General features: G+C 47.7%; 1 protein-coding gene across 5 annotated transcripts in view; it reads left to right on the top strand.

Moving 5' to 3' along the window:
* The window catches only part of LOC138648963 (serine/threonine-protein kinase Nek11-like), a 247,426-nt gene that overhangs the window by 51,599 nt on the left and 175,515 nt on the right, over positions 1-20,312 (top strand). The window contains exon 1 of one of the 5 annotated variants that reach the window (XM_069738973.1): positions 16,730-16,862. The exons of 2 other annotated variants lie outside the window; for them this stretch is intronic. In XM_069738973.1, coding sequence (XP_069595074.1) covers positions 16,861-16,862 — 2 coding nt within the window. In that variant the 5' untranslated portion in view covers positions 16,730-16,860. Of the gene's footprint in view, positions 1-16,729; positions 16,863-16,908; positions 17,167-19,735; positions 19,972-20,312 lie in introns of those variants that run through there. 2 more of the 5 variants (XM_069738974.1, XM_069738972.1) reach the window with 2 other exon arrangements.

Here is a 20,312-nt window from a genome sequence, read left to right as displayed (position 1 = left end):
CATGTTTAGGAACATGATGCTGTGCCCTGAGGGGCATGTTTAGGGACATGATACTGTGCCATGAGGGGTATGTTTAGGGACATGATGCTGTGCCCTGAGGGGTGTGTTTAGGGCCATGATGCTGTGCCATGAGGGGTATGTTTAGGGACACGATGCTGTGCCCTGAGGGGTATGTTTAGGGCCATGATGCTGTGCCCTGAGGGGTATGTTTAGGGACATGATGCTGTGCCTGGAGGGGCATGTTTAGGGCCATGATGCTGTGCCCTGGAGGGGCATGTTTAGGGCCATGATGCTGTGCCCTGGAGGGGCATGTTTAGGGCCATGATGCTGTGCCCTGAGGGGCATGTTTAGGGCCATGATGCTGTGCCCTGAGGGGTATGTTTAGTGACATCATGCTGTATCCAATGGGGCATGTGTAGGGATATAATTCTGCATGGAGGGTCTGTGTAGGGATATTTTACTATGTAAGGGGGCTGTCTGAGTACCTCACAATGCGTGGGGGCAGGAGGGCTTTGTAGTGACATACTTTGTGAGGATATCATATTGTTTGGGGACATTTAGTGTGGGGGGATTTGTGGGAACAACAAACTTTGTATGGTGACTGTGGGGGCATAATATTGTGTTATGAGATGTTGATTAAGGGACAAAACACTGCATAACAGGAGCAGAACAATTTGCTGCATTATATAAACTTTGTAAACAGTTGTAAATTATATGTTTTGTTTCTTAGCTGCCACAAGGAAGAATACTTTACATGTATTAACAGTAACAGTGAGTCACCAGACTTAATTCTGTTCAATATTAAGTGATAAAAATTGATGTAAAATAATAATAATGAGCAGAATTAAGTTCGACAGGTTGGATCGGCCTTCCACAACAGTTATGGTCTTTGATGTAGTGGCCCCGTGGCAAAATTGTTTAAAGAAAGTACAATAGTCAACGAGTGGTAGGGTTCATTGCCGGGACTGAAGAGCAGCCCATCTGATCCGAGCCCACGGAAAAACTACTAGACGGCAAATTGATGAAAAAGTTAATGCTAGCTATGATAGCAAGGTATTGGGTTGCGTAATGGAGCGCCCATTCTGACCCCCCGTACGTCACTGAAAGCTCCTATAACGGGGATCATAAGCATCAAAACTGGTTTACAGAGCTAAAAAAGAAGACGGCATGGTCAATTATATTTTTCTTGAAAAGTGATAACACTACAATACCCGGGACGATGAAGTAACTGCACAATATTCTGTTATACATTTTTACTGTATATGATAGAAAATTCCACAATAGGTTGTTCCCACCGCTACATGTAAGCAGATGGCCGCTGTTGTTTCCTATGTGATTAAAGCCGTGTTTTATTATTTCCATGCATGATACAAAGAAAAACAAAATATGGGACATTTCCAGGCGTTTTTTTTCATCTGCTGTGTTTTCGTTCCTCGGTTGGAGGGGCTTCATCCTCTAATCAGGCAGCCCATCATACAGTGAAGATAATTAATTTACTCGCCAGGAAATCTGCCCATGTTTTTTGAGCTGAAAACAAGTAAGGTTTGGAGACTGTCTTGTCGTTTGGTGCCACCCGTAGGATGTTTGCCAGGGAACACAATGTGTGTGAGGCCTACAGACTCCTCTCCCACTAATTCCTTCACAGTGGGGGGGATTATGGATAAGAAACAGTTTTCTCTGTATTGTTGGATGGTCCGCTTCCCCTGCTGATACGGAATGTGCTTCATCTATTAAACATGGATTGCTGAGTGTATTCAGAAGAGCTGCATGTCGTTCATGTCTTGTTCTTGTCGTTAACAACTGATGGATATGCATTGTTTGATGAAACAGAGGATGAGCATACGGCCAAAAAGTTCTGGCACCGACACTGCTCCTCAAGAGAGTAACATGTAAAAGCGGCAGCAGGATCTTCTACTCTTCTATGCCCTCAATTCCGGCAGATGTCCACACTTCAAGTCTGCCTGGTAGGTAGGCTGTTGTGAAGGCAAAATAGGGTAATCCGGCAGATGAACCCATCTAAATAGCCTGGAGATCTTGCCTGCAGCTTAGATGTGGGACACCGACGTCTTCTATGTCTCCAGGATATTACATTTTATTAGGCTGCAGTATATTGTGCTGTAAGAATATTTAAAGTGTGTTGTATGCCAGGTATTGTGCCAATTCTCATAATCTGTAACCTTCCATCCTTTCTTTTTACGTTGCAGGTAAACTTCAATAGCGCCAATTCGGGAACTTCCTATCCTCGTTTCCAGCATGCATTTCTCCCACTATTGTCCAATGGCTTGCCCGTCCTGAACTGAAAGCCTGCCTCTCTGTTACGCCTCAATGTAGTTTAGCCAACTGGAGACTGAGAGCAGAGACACAAGGACCTGCCCCCCTTACTGTAGAATGACAAAAATCCTGCCCCCACTTACTGTAGAATGACAAAATTCCTGCCCCCACTTACTGGAGACAAAGACCTGCCCCCACTTACTGTAGAGTGACATAGACCTGCCCCCACTTACTGCAGAGCGACAAAGACCTGCCCCCACTTACTGTAGAGTGACATAGACCTGCCCCCACTTACTGCAGAGCGACAAAGACCTGCCCCCACTTACTGTAGAGTGACATAGACCTGCCCCCACTTACTGCAGAGCGACAAAGACCTGCCCCCACTTACTGTAGAGTGATATAGACCTGCCCCCACTTACTGTAGAGCGACAAAGACCTGCCCCCACTTACTGGAGAGCGACAAAGACCTGACCCCACTTACTGTAGAGCGACAAAGACCTGACCCCACTTACTGTAGAGTGATATAGACCTGCCCCCACTTACTGTAGAGTGATAGACCTGCCCCCACTTACTGTAGAGTGATAGACCTGCCCCCACTTACTGCAGAGCGACAAAGACCTGCCCCCACTTACTGTAGAGTGACATAGACCTGCCCCCACTTACTGCAGAGCGACAAAGACCTGCCCCCACTTACTGTAGAGTGATATAGACCCGCCCCCACTTACTGTAGAGAGACATAGACCTGCCCCCACTTACTGGAGAGCGACAAAGACCTGCCCCCACTTACTGGAGAGCGACAAAGACCTGCCCCCACTTACTGTAGAGCGACAAAGACCTGCCCCCACTTACTGTAGAGTGATATAGACCTGCCCCCACTTACTGTAGAGTGATAGACCTGCCCCCACTTACTGTAGAGTGATATAGACCTGCCCCCACTTACTGTAGAGTGATATAGACCTGCCCCCACTTACTGTAGAGTGACATAGACCTGCCCCCACTTACTGTAGAGAGACAAACACCTGCCCCCACTTACTGTAGAGTGATATAGACCTGCCCCCACTTACTGTAGAGTGATAGACCTGCCCCCACTTACTGCAGAGCGACAAAGACCTGCCCCCACTTACTGTAGAGTGACATAGACCTGCCCCCACTTACTGCAGAGCGACAAAGACCTGCCCCCACTTACTGGAGAGCGACAAAGACCTGACCCCACTTACTGTAGAGTGACATAGACCTGCCCCCACTTACTGCAGAGCGACATAGACCTGCCCCCACTTACTGCAGAGCGACAAAGACCTGCCCCCACTTACTGCAGAGCGACAAAGACCTGCCCCCACTTACTGTAGAGTGACATAGACCTGCCCCCACTTACTGCAGAGCGACAAAGACCTGCCCCCACTTACTGGAGAGCGACAAAGACCTGACCCCACTTACTGTAGAGCGACAAAGACCTGCCCCCACTTACTGTAGAGTGATATAGACCTGCCCCCACTTACTGTAGAGTGATATAGACCTGCCCCCACTTACTGTAGAGCGACAAAGACCTGCCCCCACTTACTGTAGAGTGATAGACCTGCCCCCACTTACTGTAGAGTGATATAGACCTGCCTCCACTTACTGTAGAGAGACATAGACCTGCCCCCACTTACTGCAGAGCGACAAAGACGAGCCCCCACTTACTGGAGAGCAACAAAGACCTGCCCCCACTTACTGTAGAGTGACATAGACCTGCCCCCACTTACTGTAGAGTGATATAGACCTGCCTCCACTTACTGTAGAGAGACATAGACCTGCCCCCACTTACTGTAGAGTGATATAGACCTGCCCCCACTTACTGTAGAGTGATATAGACCTGCCTCCACTTACTGTAGAGTGACAGCAGCACTCCCCCACTTACTGTAGAGAGACAAAGACCTGCCCCCACTTACTGTAGAGTGATATAGACCTGCCTCCACTTACTGTAGAGAGACAAAGACCTGCCCCCACTTACTGTAGAGTGATATAGACCTGCCCCCACTTACTGTAGAGTGATATAGACCTGCCCCCACTTACTGTAGAGTGACAGCAGCACTCCCCCACTTACTGTAGAGAGACAAAGACCTGCCTCCACTTACTGTAGAGAGACATAGACCTGCCCCCACTTACTATAGAGTGACATAGACCTGCCCCCACTTACTGTAGAGAGACAAAGACCTGCCCCCACTTACTATAGAGTGACATAGACCTGCCCCCACTTACTGTAGAGTGACATAGACCTGCCTCCACTTACTGTAGAGTGACAAAGACCTGCCCCCACTTACTGTAGAGTGACATAGACCTGCCCCAATTTACTGTAGAGTGACATAGACCTGCCCCAATTTACTGTAGAGAGACAAAGACAGCTATCAGTTAAACTGGATGAGAGGAGACTGAACACACTTTGAGCCATTTCATTCAAAGGTTGGACTCATAAAATGCTAATTTTGATATCAGAAATTTGCAGCCGATCTGACCATGAATTTTCAAACTAAATACATCAGCTTCATATTGTCTAAGAGATCTATTAAACAACATGTGCAGCTTGTGTTGGGAAATCTGATGGTGTCAGATATGTTTTAAGTTATTCCCATCTTTTAAAATGATGGTATATTGCTAAGATATGCCATTGCTTTATGGGGCTCTGACTTCAGAGACACCCACTGATTCGGGGTGTGCAGCCATTGTAGCACTATGCTATCTTTACTGGCCACCGAGCAGCGCAGCTGCATCTTCTTAAGTCTCGGGATTGGTTGGGATTAGTGATGAGTGAACATGCTTGGATAAGGTGTTATCTTAGCATGCTCAGGTGCTAACCGAGTGTCTTCGGCGTGCTCGAAAAATATGTTTGAGTCCCCGCGGCTGCATGTCTCGTGGCTCTTTTGACAGCCACAACACATGCATGGGTTTCTTGTTTGTTAGACAATCCCTGCATGTGTTGCGGCTGAGAACCACAAGACATGCAGTGGCGGGGACATATTTTTCGAGTATGACGAAGACAATCGGTTAGCACCCGAGCATGCTCGCTCGTCACTAGTAGTGATGTCTCATCTTCGACCGTCTTCATTATAGTTAAAACCACCTTGACAAATTATGAAGAAACCCTAAAGGGGTTGAATATTTTGAAAAGATCTTGTTGGTTATTCACTATTGGTTGAAAGTTATTTCATCTCTTCTCTTTGCCCTGATGACCAGTGCAATCCTATTACATGTAGAAGGGATTGATACCTGTACATTGTCACTGACAGGTATTTTCCTGAGCCTCGGGCAACGATCATCATTGTTTACCATTTGCCGAGCGGCAAAGATTAAAGTCGCCTTCTTGTTTCCTGCATTTTAGGCGGGTTTTTTTTGTCTTTTTTTTTTTTTGAAGCATGAGCTTTTCTTTGATGCTCGGATTATCTGAGAACACGTAGGTAGAAATTGTTAAGCATGACTGTACAAATGTTACGTCTTCTATCTCTCCGAAGCCCCAGGTACAGATTTCTTTCATCTCAGAGTCTAATAGCATTCCCTTTAATTCTACAGTCAGAATTCGTCTTGCTAGGTTTTTCAATCAAGTAAATAGTTCTTTTTTTTTAACCTCCGAGTCCTCTTAGGCTCCCTGAAGTTGAGCGAGATTGAGTGCTCTCGTGTTAATGAAACACCAAAAGAAGCTTGACGGACAATTGAAGCAAGATTGGTTTTGCAGTTGGTTCGGAACACTTTAGATTCAAATGACTAGGCTGCAATATTTTTACCATAGAGGGCGCTCTTTTACTATACTATGACATCTAACAGACCAGTGAACATAATGTACAAGGGAATGGATAAAACATGAAAACTAATATATCATTTTCTGGGTGTCTGTGAACTGGTGAGAGGACGGTTCTTAATCCTTGCAGCTTCTCCATCTTCTACCAGAAAGGTCGATCAATAGCAATACTCTATTACACTACAAGTGCATCTTGTTGGCATTTTCCTTAAGCGCTTTTTTTTGCAGTCTATTGAGCCTTCCATTTTACTTGTATTTTAAGTACGGAGCGCCTTCCAAATGGAAAACGCCAGAAGAATAGACATGTCATTTTTTTTAAATCTCTGTCGAGCCGATCAGCGGGTTTTTGTGGGCTAGGGATTCTAATGAATGTGACATGTACATGATACTTGTCAATCGTGCGCACGACTTGGCAGCTGTGTGGGGTAGTAATGTCATTATCGGTGCACATCTCCGATGCAGAAGGGAGCGGCGCCTTTAAGCAATAGTCACGACTGAAAAGAAAGGGAAGGTATAAGGAAAGATGCTACTTCTCTCTTTGTTTTAATCCTCTTTATGTTTTAGTTTCCAAAACTGCATCAAAATTTGCACTTCGTTGTTCATTGTTAAAATTGTGCCAGTTATGACCACATATTGCACTGCATATTGCATGCCTAAAAGGTAGGCATTAATGCTGGAACTAGGGTATAAAGGGCCTGGTGCAAAAATTGGGCCAGGGCCTCCCTCAACATGTTGGTCAGATGTATGGGCCCTTGTAGCGTTTTAGATCCTATAAAGACATACGTTTTGGTCTCCTTTGTAATAGTGTGCCCCATCCTGGCTGCTTCTTGTAATCATCTCCTCCTTCCTGAAATAATGTTCTCCATACTGGGCCCATTCCAGGAATAATGTTTCACATCCTGAGCCCCTTACGGTAATAATGACCCCATCCTGAGCCCCTTTCTGGTATTATGCCCTATCCTGGGCCCCTTTCTGGTATTATGCCCCCCATCCTGAGCCCCTTCCTGGTATAATGCCCCCATCCTAGTATTATGTGCTATCCTGGGACCCTTCCTGGTATAATGCCCCCCATCCTGGGTAATTTCCTGGTACAATGACCCCCATCCTGGACCCCTTCCCGGTACAATGACACCCCCATCCTGCGCCCCTTCCTGGTATAATGCCCCCATCCTGAGCCCCATACTGGTAAAATGTCCCCATCCTGGGCCCCTTCCTGATATAATGTCCCCCATCCTGGTATAATGCCCCCATCCTGGGCCCCTTTCTGGTATAATGCCCCCATCCTGGGCCACTTCCTGATATAAAGTCCGCCATCCTGGTATAATGTCCCACATCCTGGGCCCCTTCCTGGTATAATGCCCCTCCATCATCATCAGCGGCCCCTCATCCTCCACAGGCGCAGTCAGACCTCTTGCAAACATGATGGTTACTCCCCCAGTAGGCATAAACATCGAGTAGTCAAGATGCAGCTGCAATATGGTTGAAAATTCTGCAGGCCTGCTGTTTGGCGCAGTCTTAAATCATTAGGCTACATTCCCACGATAAGTTTTTGGTGAGTTTTTTATGCTACGTATTTTCGAAAAAATGCAAGTAACCTATTTTACTTAATAGGCGCAGAAAATCTGCAACATCAAAAACTCACCAAAAGATGATTGTGGGAACATAGCCTTAATGTCTGCCTGGTTTTGCAGGCAAACAGAGCTTTTCTCGCAAAACTGTGCAGCTCTTAACATTCAGTTTGAAAGCCGCGGCAAACAGCAGGACAGTGTTTTGAACAGAATTGCAGCACCAGCTCATCCACCCATTACACGCTACACGTGTCCATATCTTCCACTGTTTGCTTGTGTACCAATAAATCAATGCAAAATTAGCCATGATGAGATGTCCTCCTAGCAACATTGGTATTTAGTGAAAGAAACAGTAGTTCTTAAACTTTCTTCACCCCAGATATCATTTTAATCAGTTTAACACTGCCAACCTGACAATGCCTGTAGTTTACTTAGCAAAATCTTGCTGAGAGGTTCACTTTAAAAAAAAAAAAGTCTAAAATCCACAAATGACAGGCAAAAATTGTGTAAATAAACTACAAAAGTAACATCTGCCCACGATATAAAAAAATTGCAGCAAAATTCTGTATGTGAATTTTCTCCTTCACTAGTAATGTGGGAAACAAATTGAGATCAGGAGCGGAAGGCATTAATATAGTCTTCATGTCTTTTAGGATGCTTGACATTTGCCCACCCCTCGAGTAATCCTCCCTCTGGTTTCTGAGAAAGGATCAGAGCGGAGGACACAGAGGAAAGTAGAGCAGCGCACGTAGAAAAGACAATATAAAACGGACTTGTCTGTAATCCTCCGAGCAGCGCAAAACTCTGCAGCTCTCCGCAGGGAGCGGGAAATACAGGCATCACCGCTAATCAGGCCTTTGTATACTGACTGCACTGAACGACAGCTGACGACCTCAGCCAGAATCCCTCCAGCCCAGTGAATGGCGGCGTGCGGCTAATGAGATATTAGATAACACACAAATGACAACTGAAGAGATCACCGCGCGTCATTACACTTGCACTCCAGCGTCCCTTACATTATTCTTCAGCTTTTCAGCCCTGTACGTGATTCTTCGCGCCGCCTATTTATTGTGCCCAGAAGGATACAGAATATCCCACACCTCATCAATCCCACCCATGTATTCAGTTCACTTACCTGTGCCGCCGATTACAAATTCCACAATTTGTTTTTTTCCAATTGGGCTCATTTATATGTTGACTCGTATGTTTCCACGTTCAGGAAACGCTGCGTTTTTGACGCTGCGTTGAGCCGCAGCGTCAAAAACGCAGCATCCAGATGTTACAGCATAGTGGAGGGGATTTAATGAAACCCCGTCTCCACTATGCAATAAAAAACGCATGCGGCATATCCGGTGCGTCTTTTAAGAACGCAGCATGTCCTTACAGTGCAGAAAGAACGCAAGGAAAGCGCAGGTGACCTGCCAGTGACCTCAGGTGCAGATTTGGTCAGGATTTTACCTGCATAAAATCCTGACCAAATCCTGAAGCAATCCTGAACGTGGAAACATACCCTTCTTAGGCTACGTTCACATTAGCGTTGCGTCGGGGGCAGCCGCGGCGACGCATGCGTCATGCGCCCCTATATTTAACATGGGGGGCGCATGGACATGCATTACTCTTGCGTTTTGTGACGCATGCGTCACTTTGGCGCAAGTGTCAGGGCGCAGAGGACGCTGCATGATGCATTTTTTTCTGCGCCAAAAATCATGAAAACATGAACGCATGCGTCACAAAATGCTGCGTTGTGCATGCGTTCACATTTGCGTTGTGCGTTGCGTCGCCGACGCTGCACCGCACAACGCAAATGTGAACTTAGCCTTAGGCATTAATATCAGAAGATGTTTTACTTTCTGATCGAGTCTTAAATAGATCCTAGATTGGAAAAACATCAAAAAAAGACTTGCAAAAAAAAAAAAAACAGCGCTACATCTGCTTGCAGTTCTTGTGTTTTATTATTGCAGCTTATATCAATTTATGTCGAAGTAGCTAAATGGCAAAACCAGAACACATCCACGGACAAGCATGTTTTTCCAATCTAAGGCTGGTTTCCCAAGTGTGAATTAGATAGTTCATATATGAATCGCCAATTCCAGACCGGCCACAGATATTCTAACCTAAACTCATCAACCTCATATATGTTTAGTAAAGCTCGGATCAGGAGAACTACAGCTACTTTGGTAGACGCACTCCGTACATGGACCACAAAACACAGACATTGAACCTTTATGTGTAGCAGGTCTCAATTCTAGACACCCAAACTGGAAAAAAAGAAACAGCGTGAACAACTTACCTCTGAGAATCAGATGGCACTCGCTCATTCAAGTCTATGGGTCTATTAAAAAAATTTAAAAAAAATTGGACATCTGAGTGCAGTCCTATTTTTACAGACTGACTACATGGAGAAGGTGGAGAATCTTTTTTTTTTTTTGGTTTTCTCTCCACCTCAAGAAAATCAGATCCCACTCTGATCATAGTGTGATTAGCATAATCGGACCAATTATCAGCAAACAGGGCACCTGCCCTTAAAATGATCAATAGACCATTACTATAAAACATGATCTCACCTGAATGGTAAGCTGCCTCCTCTGGGGTGGAGATGTCAATGGCATTTACATATAGGTCAGATCTAAAAAAAATAAAATAAAATAAATAGTGTAAATATACAGCACTGCTGTGTACACATCAGGAACATGAACCTAAAGAAGTGTGCAGGTATAAGACAAGAAACTGACCCTTAATTAATTTGTCACCAGGCTTTTGCTATCTATTCTGAGAGCAGCGTAATGTAGGGGCTGAGACCCTGATTCCAGCAATGTGTCACTAACAGGGTAGTTTTTATAAAATCATTGATTTTTCAGCAGGAGGACTATTAAAACTGCTACCAGGTAGCCCATCCTTGCCCCCAGCACTGATTGGCAGCTTTCAGTGTAGACTGTGCATAGGCAGCAAGCTGCCAATCAGTGGTGTAGGCAGAGTTATATAGAGCTAACTTGTACATCTGTAGCAGATAAAAGTAGTTTTTAATCAAAATTGAAGCAAGTGGCCCGGTAAGTGACACATCTTTGCAATCAGGGGTCTGACTGCAGGGACCCGATCCAATCCCAAAAACAGGGCTGGTCTGAATGGAGTGATTGCAGGACAAGTGCATCACCGCTCCATTTATTCTCCATGGGACTTCGGTAAATCGCTAAGTACTGTATTCAGCGCCATTCTCAGTATCATGTGGTCGGACCCCCACTGATCAGCAACGTATTACAGATTACAATGTTCATTACTCAATTTCACTTTCTTGACCCAGGTGGGGTTTAGGACATCCAAAAGGGCAGGGTTGTCAGATGGATAAGTATGCATCTGACAACTCTGCCCTTTTAGGCTGTTGGCGCACTGACAGCCTCGGCTCTGCTCGTCCTATATAATGGAGTTGCCAACATGAGGTCATTAACCTGACTTTTACTTCAGCGATTCTTGTGCCAGAGATTTAGCTGAAGTGTCTGTGGCCGTGGAGTGCTGGCTGAGAAGATAAAAAGGGATTAATGTACTGAAGAGCGGATCACTTTAATCCATCATGCCCCTTGGCACTGTAGATCATACTTATGCATAATAGAGGGAAATCTATAGGGGAGTTTTAAGGACATACTGAAGCCATAATGCTTCTGTGATCAAAATATTGCACAATGCGCGGAGGATAAGTCAATTATTTGTACTGGATCATGGTTCTAAAAAAGCCTTCCCCAGTCCCATAGCTGACAGCAGTGTTAAAGGACAAAAAAAATGCAGGTAAAACGTCAGAACATATGGCCGAGGAAAGGGTGCATGTAGTTAGGTGGACGTAGGAATAGTTGTCAGCTCAATCTTTTGACAGCTATTTAAAGTTTTTAGCCAGCTTAAGATTTCAAAGTAAGGCTAGGGTCACACGACTGTATTTTCTCTCATCTGAGAAAATTGGTCTGATTATGCTAATCACAATCTGTGATTCAATTTTCTCGGATGAGGAGAAGATGAAAAAAAAAAAATCTCCATCTTCTCCATTCTGCTAATCCATGAAAATCGGACTGCACTCAGATGTCATCCAAGTGCAGTATGATTTTTTTTCCCACGTACTCATTGACTTGTATGGCTGGGTTCCATCCGAACATCGGATATAAATTGTCCAGGCTACGATGTTTTACTCGAACAGACTCTAAGGAAATAAAGAAGAAAATCAGACGTGCATGGCCCCATAGAATAACTTTGGTCCAAGTGCAATTTCTCAGATGGCACTCGGACCAAAAATATGGTCATCCATGCAAAAAGCTTTGAAATTTGCTCTCCCACTATTGCTTTTTATTTTCTTTAGAAAGGGATACGTAGGAGTTTGTGAACTAAACAAACTGATAATGTGATAAAGGGGTCAATAAACTGGGGGGGGGGGGCAAATACACAGGAGCAATTTATTAGCTGCTAATCCTGCTGCAATATGTCTGAATTAAAGACTTTCTCTTGCGGTTCTCAGACCTGACATTTTAAGATGGATTTTCTGTCCTGGTTAAACAGGTCCTAAAAGCGAACGCTTGTCACTGCGCTGTGATACTCTGAGCCAGATAAACTCATTAAGTGAATCCACTCTGCGCACAAGCCTTCATCTGTTTTTTTTTTCTCCTAATGTCGCGTTGACCATAAATCCTTCCTCCTTGTGCCCTTTTTTTTTTCTTGTTAGAGTGTCAACTATAATGGACAGGAGTTTGTGAAGAATGTCTTGGGGGGGAACAAAAAAAGAAAAAAAATATTGTGCAGCCCAGATTGTAATGATTGTAATATAAGAGATATTTTCTGAATTGGCACAAAAGTATCAATTTTGAAAGAATAACATTCTGTAACATCAGAAAATAAAGAGGTTTGATTCTACAAGGAGCGGCACACAATGCTGGGATTGGGAGCAATTTACTTCCAATCCGAATAGGGACTCTGAGCTTCTAAAAACTTCTGAACTTTGTTAAAAATTGGTTTGCGTTGCCATTTTCTAAAGAGATATGTTTATTTTTCCATTGATGAAGCGATATGAGATTTTTATATTTTGCAAGGCCGTCATGATGAATACCTAGAATTCTGGCATTTTGATTCTTTTTTTTTCTTTACTGCAGGGGTGTCAAACTGCATTCCTCGTGGGCTGCAAACAGGTCATGTTTTCAGGATTTCCTTGTACTGCACAGGTGATAATTTAATCACCTACACAAATAATGAGTTGGTGATTAAATTATCACCTGTGCAGTACAAAGAAATCCTGAGAACATGACCTGTTTGCAGCCCTCGAGGAATGCAGTTTGACACCCCTGCTTTACTGTGTTTAGTAAAGAATTAATTTTATATTTTGAACTATCAGACTGATACATATGCAGCAATGCCAGATATGATTATTTTTTTTTTAAATTGCTTTATTTTCAGGATCGGGAATAGAGGGGTGATTTAAACTATTTAGGTTTTGGAAATTCTTGTAATGTTTTTAACTACTTTTTTGTCGTTTTCATACCCCTCCTTATTGGACTTGATCCTGCCATTGCTTGATTTTAGTACTGAACTTAGTGTTAGGATCCGTTCACACTGGCGAGAGAATCCGGCTGATTATACTAATGACACTGTAATTGTTGGTCAGAGTGTGATCTGAGTGTGATGCGGCTTTCTCGCTTGAGGGACATAGAACTTAATTTCTCTATCTTCTCCATTGTCTCTGTGATCATACATCGTGCTGCACTTGGATGACATCCGAGTGCGGTTTGATGTTTCACACGCACCCGTAGACTTTTATGATTGCGTGATCCAAATATCAGGGCTACTCGTAGCATGCTGTGATTGTTTTCTGTTGCCGAATTGGCATGAGAAAATAATCACAGATCTGCACTGCCCTGTTGTATAACATTGGGCCTAGTGCTTGCCGATAAAACATCGGATAGCACTTGAGTTAACCCTCCTGGCATAATCAGATGACCATATAAATCGGACGGAGATCGATGGACTGATTGGCGGCTCTCCCAACCCAAGCATGACGGCTTCATACATTTGTCACATTGGGGTCAGGAGAGCCACTGGCCATTCAATGTATGTGATCCGATCTATGTCTGATTTTATACGGCCGCCTGACTGCGCCCTTGCGGTGTACTGTCAGTCTATAGAACTGCAGGGGGTCTTGGGCTTTATAGGACTACCGCGATGGGGGCCTTCATCAGGCCCCCAGCTGCCAATTTGGCCAATTCTCACCCTAAGGTTATGGGGAGCAGTGGGGAGGTATATGAGCAAGACCACGCACCCCTCCGCCACAGGATCAAATTAAACGCCAATGCCAGGGTTTGACAGCAGTATTGGTGAATAGTTGTCCATTCCTTACCAATATGCACAACACATGTCATGTTCCCCTGTCTCTGTTAAAAACCCAGTTATTTATTTCGGATTCTGTGCCTTCCTCCAATCTCTCATTGTTCAGCTGACACTCACAATTCCTCCGTGCAGCCATTCCGCCGCGCTCCCCCTCGCCCTCCTCCGCTCGTCTCATGCCTTTTATTTTCTCCGATAATGCACATGCTAATTTGTTACTCCTATTTGAAGACATTTTACAGAACAGAAGAATAAATTGAACACGAATTGTCCTGTATATCCTTTTTATCTCAGACAAATGTGATGTGACTGAGCTGCGGAGATGGGGCATATAATTATGAAATATATGACGAAGCCCGGTAGGGACCGGCGTACAGAATATTTCACTGACTAGTGGTGAGCCGGCCAGATGGGATGGCGTATACAGTGATTGATAAAATTATCATTTATATACGCAGCGCCCACATACTAGGAACTTATCCTACGTAGGTTTAGTGTGTAATATTCTGAATATTAATAATTTCTTTTATAATGTTTATTAGTTGTAACTCTATTTCAGAAAGCTGAATGGCAACCAATATAGCAGCCGGCCGAGCTAATGTGACAGAAGTCAGTGCACACGTGGCCATGTACATATATACAGGGGTCACGTGTCTGTATACAGGAGACACACGTGGACGTATACAAATACAGGAATCACATATGGAAGTATACAAAGGTCAGGCCACATATGGACATACATATAGAGGGGTGACACATGGGTGTGTACATATACAGGGGTTACATATGGGTATATACAGGAGCCGCACACAGCCGTATACATATATACAGAAGCTGCATGTGGGCATATTGTAATAGTGGTCAGGCATGACTGTATACCTATATACAGGGGTCGCGCATGGCCGTATACCTGTATATAGGGGTAGCGCACGGCCATATAGTTGTATATAGGGGTTGCGCATGGCCGTATATCTGTATATAATGGGTCGTGCATGGCCGAATACCTGTAGCGCACAGCCATATACCTATCTACAGGGGTTGAGCACGGCTGTATACCTATATACAGGGGTTGAGCACGGCTGTATACCTATATACAGGGGTTGAGCACGGCTGTATACCTATATACAGGGGTTGAGCACGGCTGTATACCTATATACAGGGGTTGAGCACGGCTGTATACCTATATACAGGGGTTGAGCACGGCTGTATACCTATGTACAGGGGTTGAGCACGGCTGTATACCTATCTACAGGGGTTGAGCACGGCTGTATACCTATGTACAGGGGTTGAGCACGGCTGTATACCTATATACAGGGGTTGAGCACGGCTGTATACCTATATACAGGGGTTGAGCACGGATGTATACCTATATACAGGGGTTGAGCACGGCTGTATACCTATGTACAGGGGTTGAGCACGGCTGTATACCTATCTACAGGGGTTGAGCACGGCTGTATACCTATGTACAGGGGTTGAGCACGGCTGTATACCTATGTACAGGGGTTGAGCACGGATGTATACCTATGTACAGGGGTTGAGCACGGATGTATACCTATGTACAGGGGTTGAGCACGGATGTATACCTATGTACAGGGGTTGAGCACGGCTGTATACCTATGTACAGGGGTTGAGCACGGATGTATACCTATGTACAGGGGTTGAGCACGGCTGTATACCTATCTACAGGGGTTGAGCACGGATGTATACCTATGTACAGGGGTTGAGCACGGCTGTATACCTATGTACAGGGGTTGAGCACGGCTGTATACCTATGTACAGGGGTTGAGCACGGCTGTATACCTATGTACAGGGGTTGAGCACGGCTGTATACCTATGTACAGGGGTTGAGCACGGCTGTATACCTATATACAGGGGTTGAGCACGGCTGTATACCTATGTACAGGGGTTGAGCACGGCTGTATACCTATGTACAGGGGTTGAGCACGGCTGTATACCTATATACAGGGGTTGAGCACGGCTGTATACCTATGTACAGGGGTTGAGCACGGCTGTATACCTATGTACAGGGGTTGAGCACGGATGTATACCTATGTACAGGGGTTGAGCACGGATGTATACCTATGTACAGGGGTTGAGCACGGCTGTATACCTATGTACAGGGGTTGAGCACGGCTGTATACCTATGTACAGGGGTTGAGCACGGCTGTATACCTATGTACAGGGGTTGAGCACGGCTGTATACCTATGTACAGGGGTTGAGCACGGCTGTATACCTATATACAGGGGTTGAGCACGGCTGTATACCTATGTACAGGGGTTGAGCACGGCTGTATACCTATGTACAGGGGTTGAGCACGGCTGTATACCTATATACAGGGGTTGAGCACGGCTGTATACCTATGTACAGGGGTTGAGCACGGCTGTATACCTATGTACAGGGGTTGAGCACGGCTGTATACCTATCTACAGGGGTTGAGCACGGCTGTATACCTATGTACAGGGGTTGAGCACGGCTGTATACCTATGTACAGGGGTTGAGCACGGCTGTATACCTATGTACAGGGGTTGAGCACGGCTGTATACCTATGTACAGGGGTTGAGCACGGCTGTATACCTATGTACAGGGGTTGAGCACGGCTGTATACCTATGTACAGTAACCTTTTTTTTGTTTTTTACCTCAGACACTAAGCAGGCTATGGAAGCTGTCTCACAGAAAAGCTGGCAACCAATCACAGCGCAGCTTTTATTTCTAGAACGGAGTTGATTTTTGGAGGGAATGAGGTCACCGGAGGGGGCGGGGCCTCCTTCCGTCCAGTGAACATGAACAGCTGATAGCAGGAAGCAGCGCCGTGCTTCTGAGGCTGCTGGAGAGGAGAGTGGCAAATGACAGCCTGCACCATGGAGCCCTGTGAGGAGCAGAGGACTGAGGGGCTGCACCATGGAGCATGTGAGGAGAGGACTGAGGGGCTGCACCATGGAGCCCTGTGAGGAGCAGAGGACTGACGGGCTGCACCATGGAGCGTGTGAGGAGTGGACTGAGGGGCTGCACCATGGAGCCCTGTGAGGAGCAGAGGACTGAGGGGCTGCACCATGGAGCATGTGAGGAGAGGACTGAGGGGCTGCACCATGGAGCCCTGTGAGGAGCAGAGGACTGACGGGCTGCACCATGGAGCGTGTGAGGAGTGGACTGAGGGGCTGCACCATGGAGCCCTGTGAGGAGCAGAGGACTGAGGGGCTGCACCATGGAGCATGTGAGGAGAGGACTGAGGGGCTGCACCATGGAGCGTGTGAGGAGTGGACTGAGGGGCTGCACCATGGAGCTGTGTGAGGAGTGGACTGAGGGGCTGCACCATGGAGCTGTGTGGGGAGAGAACTGAGGGGCTGCACCATGGAGCATGTGAGGAGAGAACTGAGGGGCTGCACCATGGAGCATGTGAGGAGAGGACTGAGGGGCTGCACCATGGAGCATGTGAGAAAACTGAGGGGCTGCACCATGGAGCTGTGTGAGGGGAGGACTGAGGGGCTGCACCATGGAGCATGTGAGGAGAGGACTGAGGGGCTGCACCATGGAGCATGTGAGGAGAGGACTGAGGGGCTGCACCATGGAGCGTGTGAGGAGTGGACTGAGGGGCTGCACCATGGAGCTGTGTGAGGAGTGGACTGAGGGGCTGCACCATGGAGCTGTGTGGGGAGAGAACTGAGGGGCTGCACCATGGAGCATGTGAGGAGAGAACTGAGGGGCTGCACCATGGAGCATGTGAGGAGAGGACTGAGGGGCTGCACCATGGAGCATGTGAGAAAACTGAGGGGCTGCACCATGGAGCTGTGTGAGGGGAGGACTGAGGGGCTGCACCATGGAGCTGTGTGAGGAGAGGACTGAGGGGCTGCACCATGGAGCGTGTGAGGAGAGAACTGAGGGGCTGCACCATGGAGCTGTGTGAGGAGAGGACTGAGGGGCTGCACCATGGAGCGTGTGAGGAGAGAACTGAGGGGCTGCACCATGGAGCTGTGTGAGGAGAGGACTGAGGGGCTGCACCATGGAGCATGTGAGGAGAGAACTGAGGGGCTGCACCATGGAGCATGTGAGGAGAGTACTGAGGGGCTGCACCATGGAGCATGTGAGGAGAAAACTGAGGGGCTGCACCATGGAGCTGTGTGAGAGGAGGACTGAGGGGCTGCACCATGGAGCCCTGTGAGGGGGAGAGGACTGAGGGGCTGCACCATGGAGCATGTGAGGAGAGAACTGAGGGGCTGCACCATGGAGCCCTGTGAGGGGGAGAGGACTGAGGGGCTGCACCATGGAGCCCTGTGAGGGGGAGAGGACTGAGGGGCTGCACCATGGAGCTGTGTGAGGAGAGGACTGAGGGGCTGCACCATGGAGCATGTGTGGAGAGGACTGAGGGGCTGCACCATGGAGCCCTGTGAGGGGGAGAGGACTGAGGGGCTGCACCATGGAGCATGTGAGGAGAGGACTGAGGGGCTGCACCATGTAGCATGTGAGGAGAGTACTGAGGGGCTGCACCATGTAGCATGTGAGGAGAGGACTGAGGGGCTGCACCATGGAGCATGTGAGGAGAGTACTAAGGGGCTGCACCATGGAGCATGTTAGGAGAGGACTGAGGGGCTGCACCATGGAGCATGTGAGGAGAGTACTAAGGGGCTGCACCATGGAGCATGTTAGGAGAGGACTGAGGGGCTGCACCATGTAGCATGTGTGGAGAGGACTGAGGGGCTGCACCATGGAGCATGTGAGGAGAGGACTGAGGGGCTGCACCATGGAGCATGTGAGGAGAAAACTGAGGGGCTGCACCATGGAGCTGTGTGAGGGGAGGACTGAGGGGCTGCACCATGGAGCCCTGTGAGGAGAGGACTGAGGGGCTGCACCATGGAGCCCTGTGAGGGGGAGAGGACTGAGGGGCTGCACCATGGAGCATGTGAGGAGAGGACTGAGGGGCTGCACCATGGAGCCCTGTGAGGGGGAGAGGACTGAGGGGCTGCACCATGGAGCCCTGTGAGGAGGAGAGGACTGAGGGGCTGCACCATGGAGCTGTGTGAGGAGAGGAATGAGGGGCTGCACCATGGAGCCCTGTGAGGGGGAGAGGACTGAGGGGCTGCACCATGGAGCCCTGTGAGGGGGAGAGGACTGAGGGGCTGCACCATGGAGCTGTGTGAGGAGAGGACTGAGGGGCTGCACCATGGAGCTGTGTGAGGAGAGGACTGAGGGGCTGCACCATGGAGCATGTGTGGAGAGGACTGAGGGGCTGCACCATGTAGCATGTGAGGAGAGTACTGAGGGGCTGCACCATGGAGCATGTGAGGAGAGTACTAAGGGGCTGCACCATGGAGCATATTAGGAGAGGACTGAGGGGCTGCACCATGTAGCATGTGTGGAGAGGACTGAGGGGCTGCACCATGGAGCATGTGAGGAGAGGACTGAGGGGCTCTATCATGGAGCTGTGTGAGGAGAGGACTGAGGGGCTGCACCATGGAGCCCTGTGAGGAGGAGAGGACTGAGGGGCTGCACCATGGAGCTGTGTGAGGAGAGAACTGAGGGGCTCCATCATGGAGCTGTGTGAGGAGAGGACTGAGGGGCTGCACCATGGAGCCCTGTGAGGAGGAGAGGACTGAGGGGCTGCACCATGGAGCCCTGTGAGGAGGAGAGGACTGAGGGGCTGCACCATGGAGCAGTGTGAGGAGAGGACTGAGGGGCTGCACCATGGAGCTGTGTGAGGAGAGGACTGAGGGGCTGCACCATGGAGCATGTGAGGAGAGTACTGAGGGGGCTGCACCATGGAGCATGTGAGGAGAGGACTGAGGGGCTCCATCATGGAGCCCTGTGAGGAGGAGAGGACTGAGGGGCTGCACCATGGAGCCGTGTGAGGAGAGAACTGAGGGGCTGCACCATGGAGCTGTGTGAGGAGAGGACTGAGGGGCTGCACCATGGAGCTGTGTGAGGAGAGGACTGAGGGGCTGCACCATGGAGCTGTGAGAGAAGAGGTCTGAGGGGCTGCACCATGGACCTTTGTGCAGATGGGAATGAGGACCCAGGACCCTGTGTGAGTGCTCTGAGGTTTATTGTGTTAAGTGTTGATGTTACTTGAGTTGGGCTGCATAGGGAAGATGATGAGGGGCTGTGTAGAGAATGGGGGGAGTGAGTAAAAGCATTTTGGTGCAGCAGTGAGTTCACCGTAGAAATTTCTCAAAGTGAACGCTCTGAGCTCACTGCTGCACCATCAGACTTTTTCACAGTACTATCTGGGATCTCACTGAGGTCACCGCAGTTCAGCCCAGCTGGGATTGGATCCTCAGTGACCAGCAGTAATCTTGATGATGTCACCACTGCTCACTGATGCTGCAGTGATTCTCATCCTTGACAGTCACATCTTGGCGCACCGTC

Source organism: Ranitomeya imitator, chromosome 9, assembly GCF_032444005.1.
Source record: "Ranitomeya imitator isolate aRanImi1 chromosome 9, aRanImi1.pri, whole genome shotgun sequence".
In the NCBI taxonomy this organism is placed as follows: Eukaryota; Metazoa; Chordata; class Amphibia; order Anura; family Dendrobatidae; genus Ranitomeya; species Ranitomeya imitator.
The sequence above is the reverse complement of the archived record's forward strand: the minus strand, read 5'-3'. Positions and strand labels throughout refer to the sequence as shown.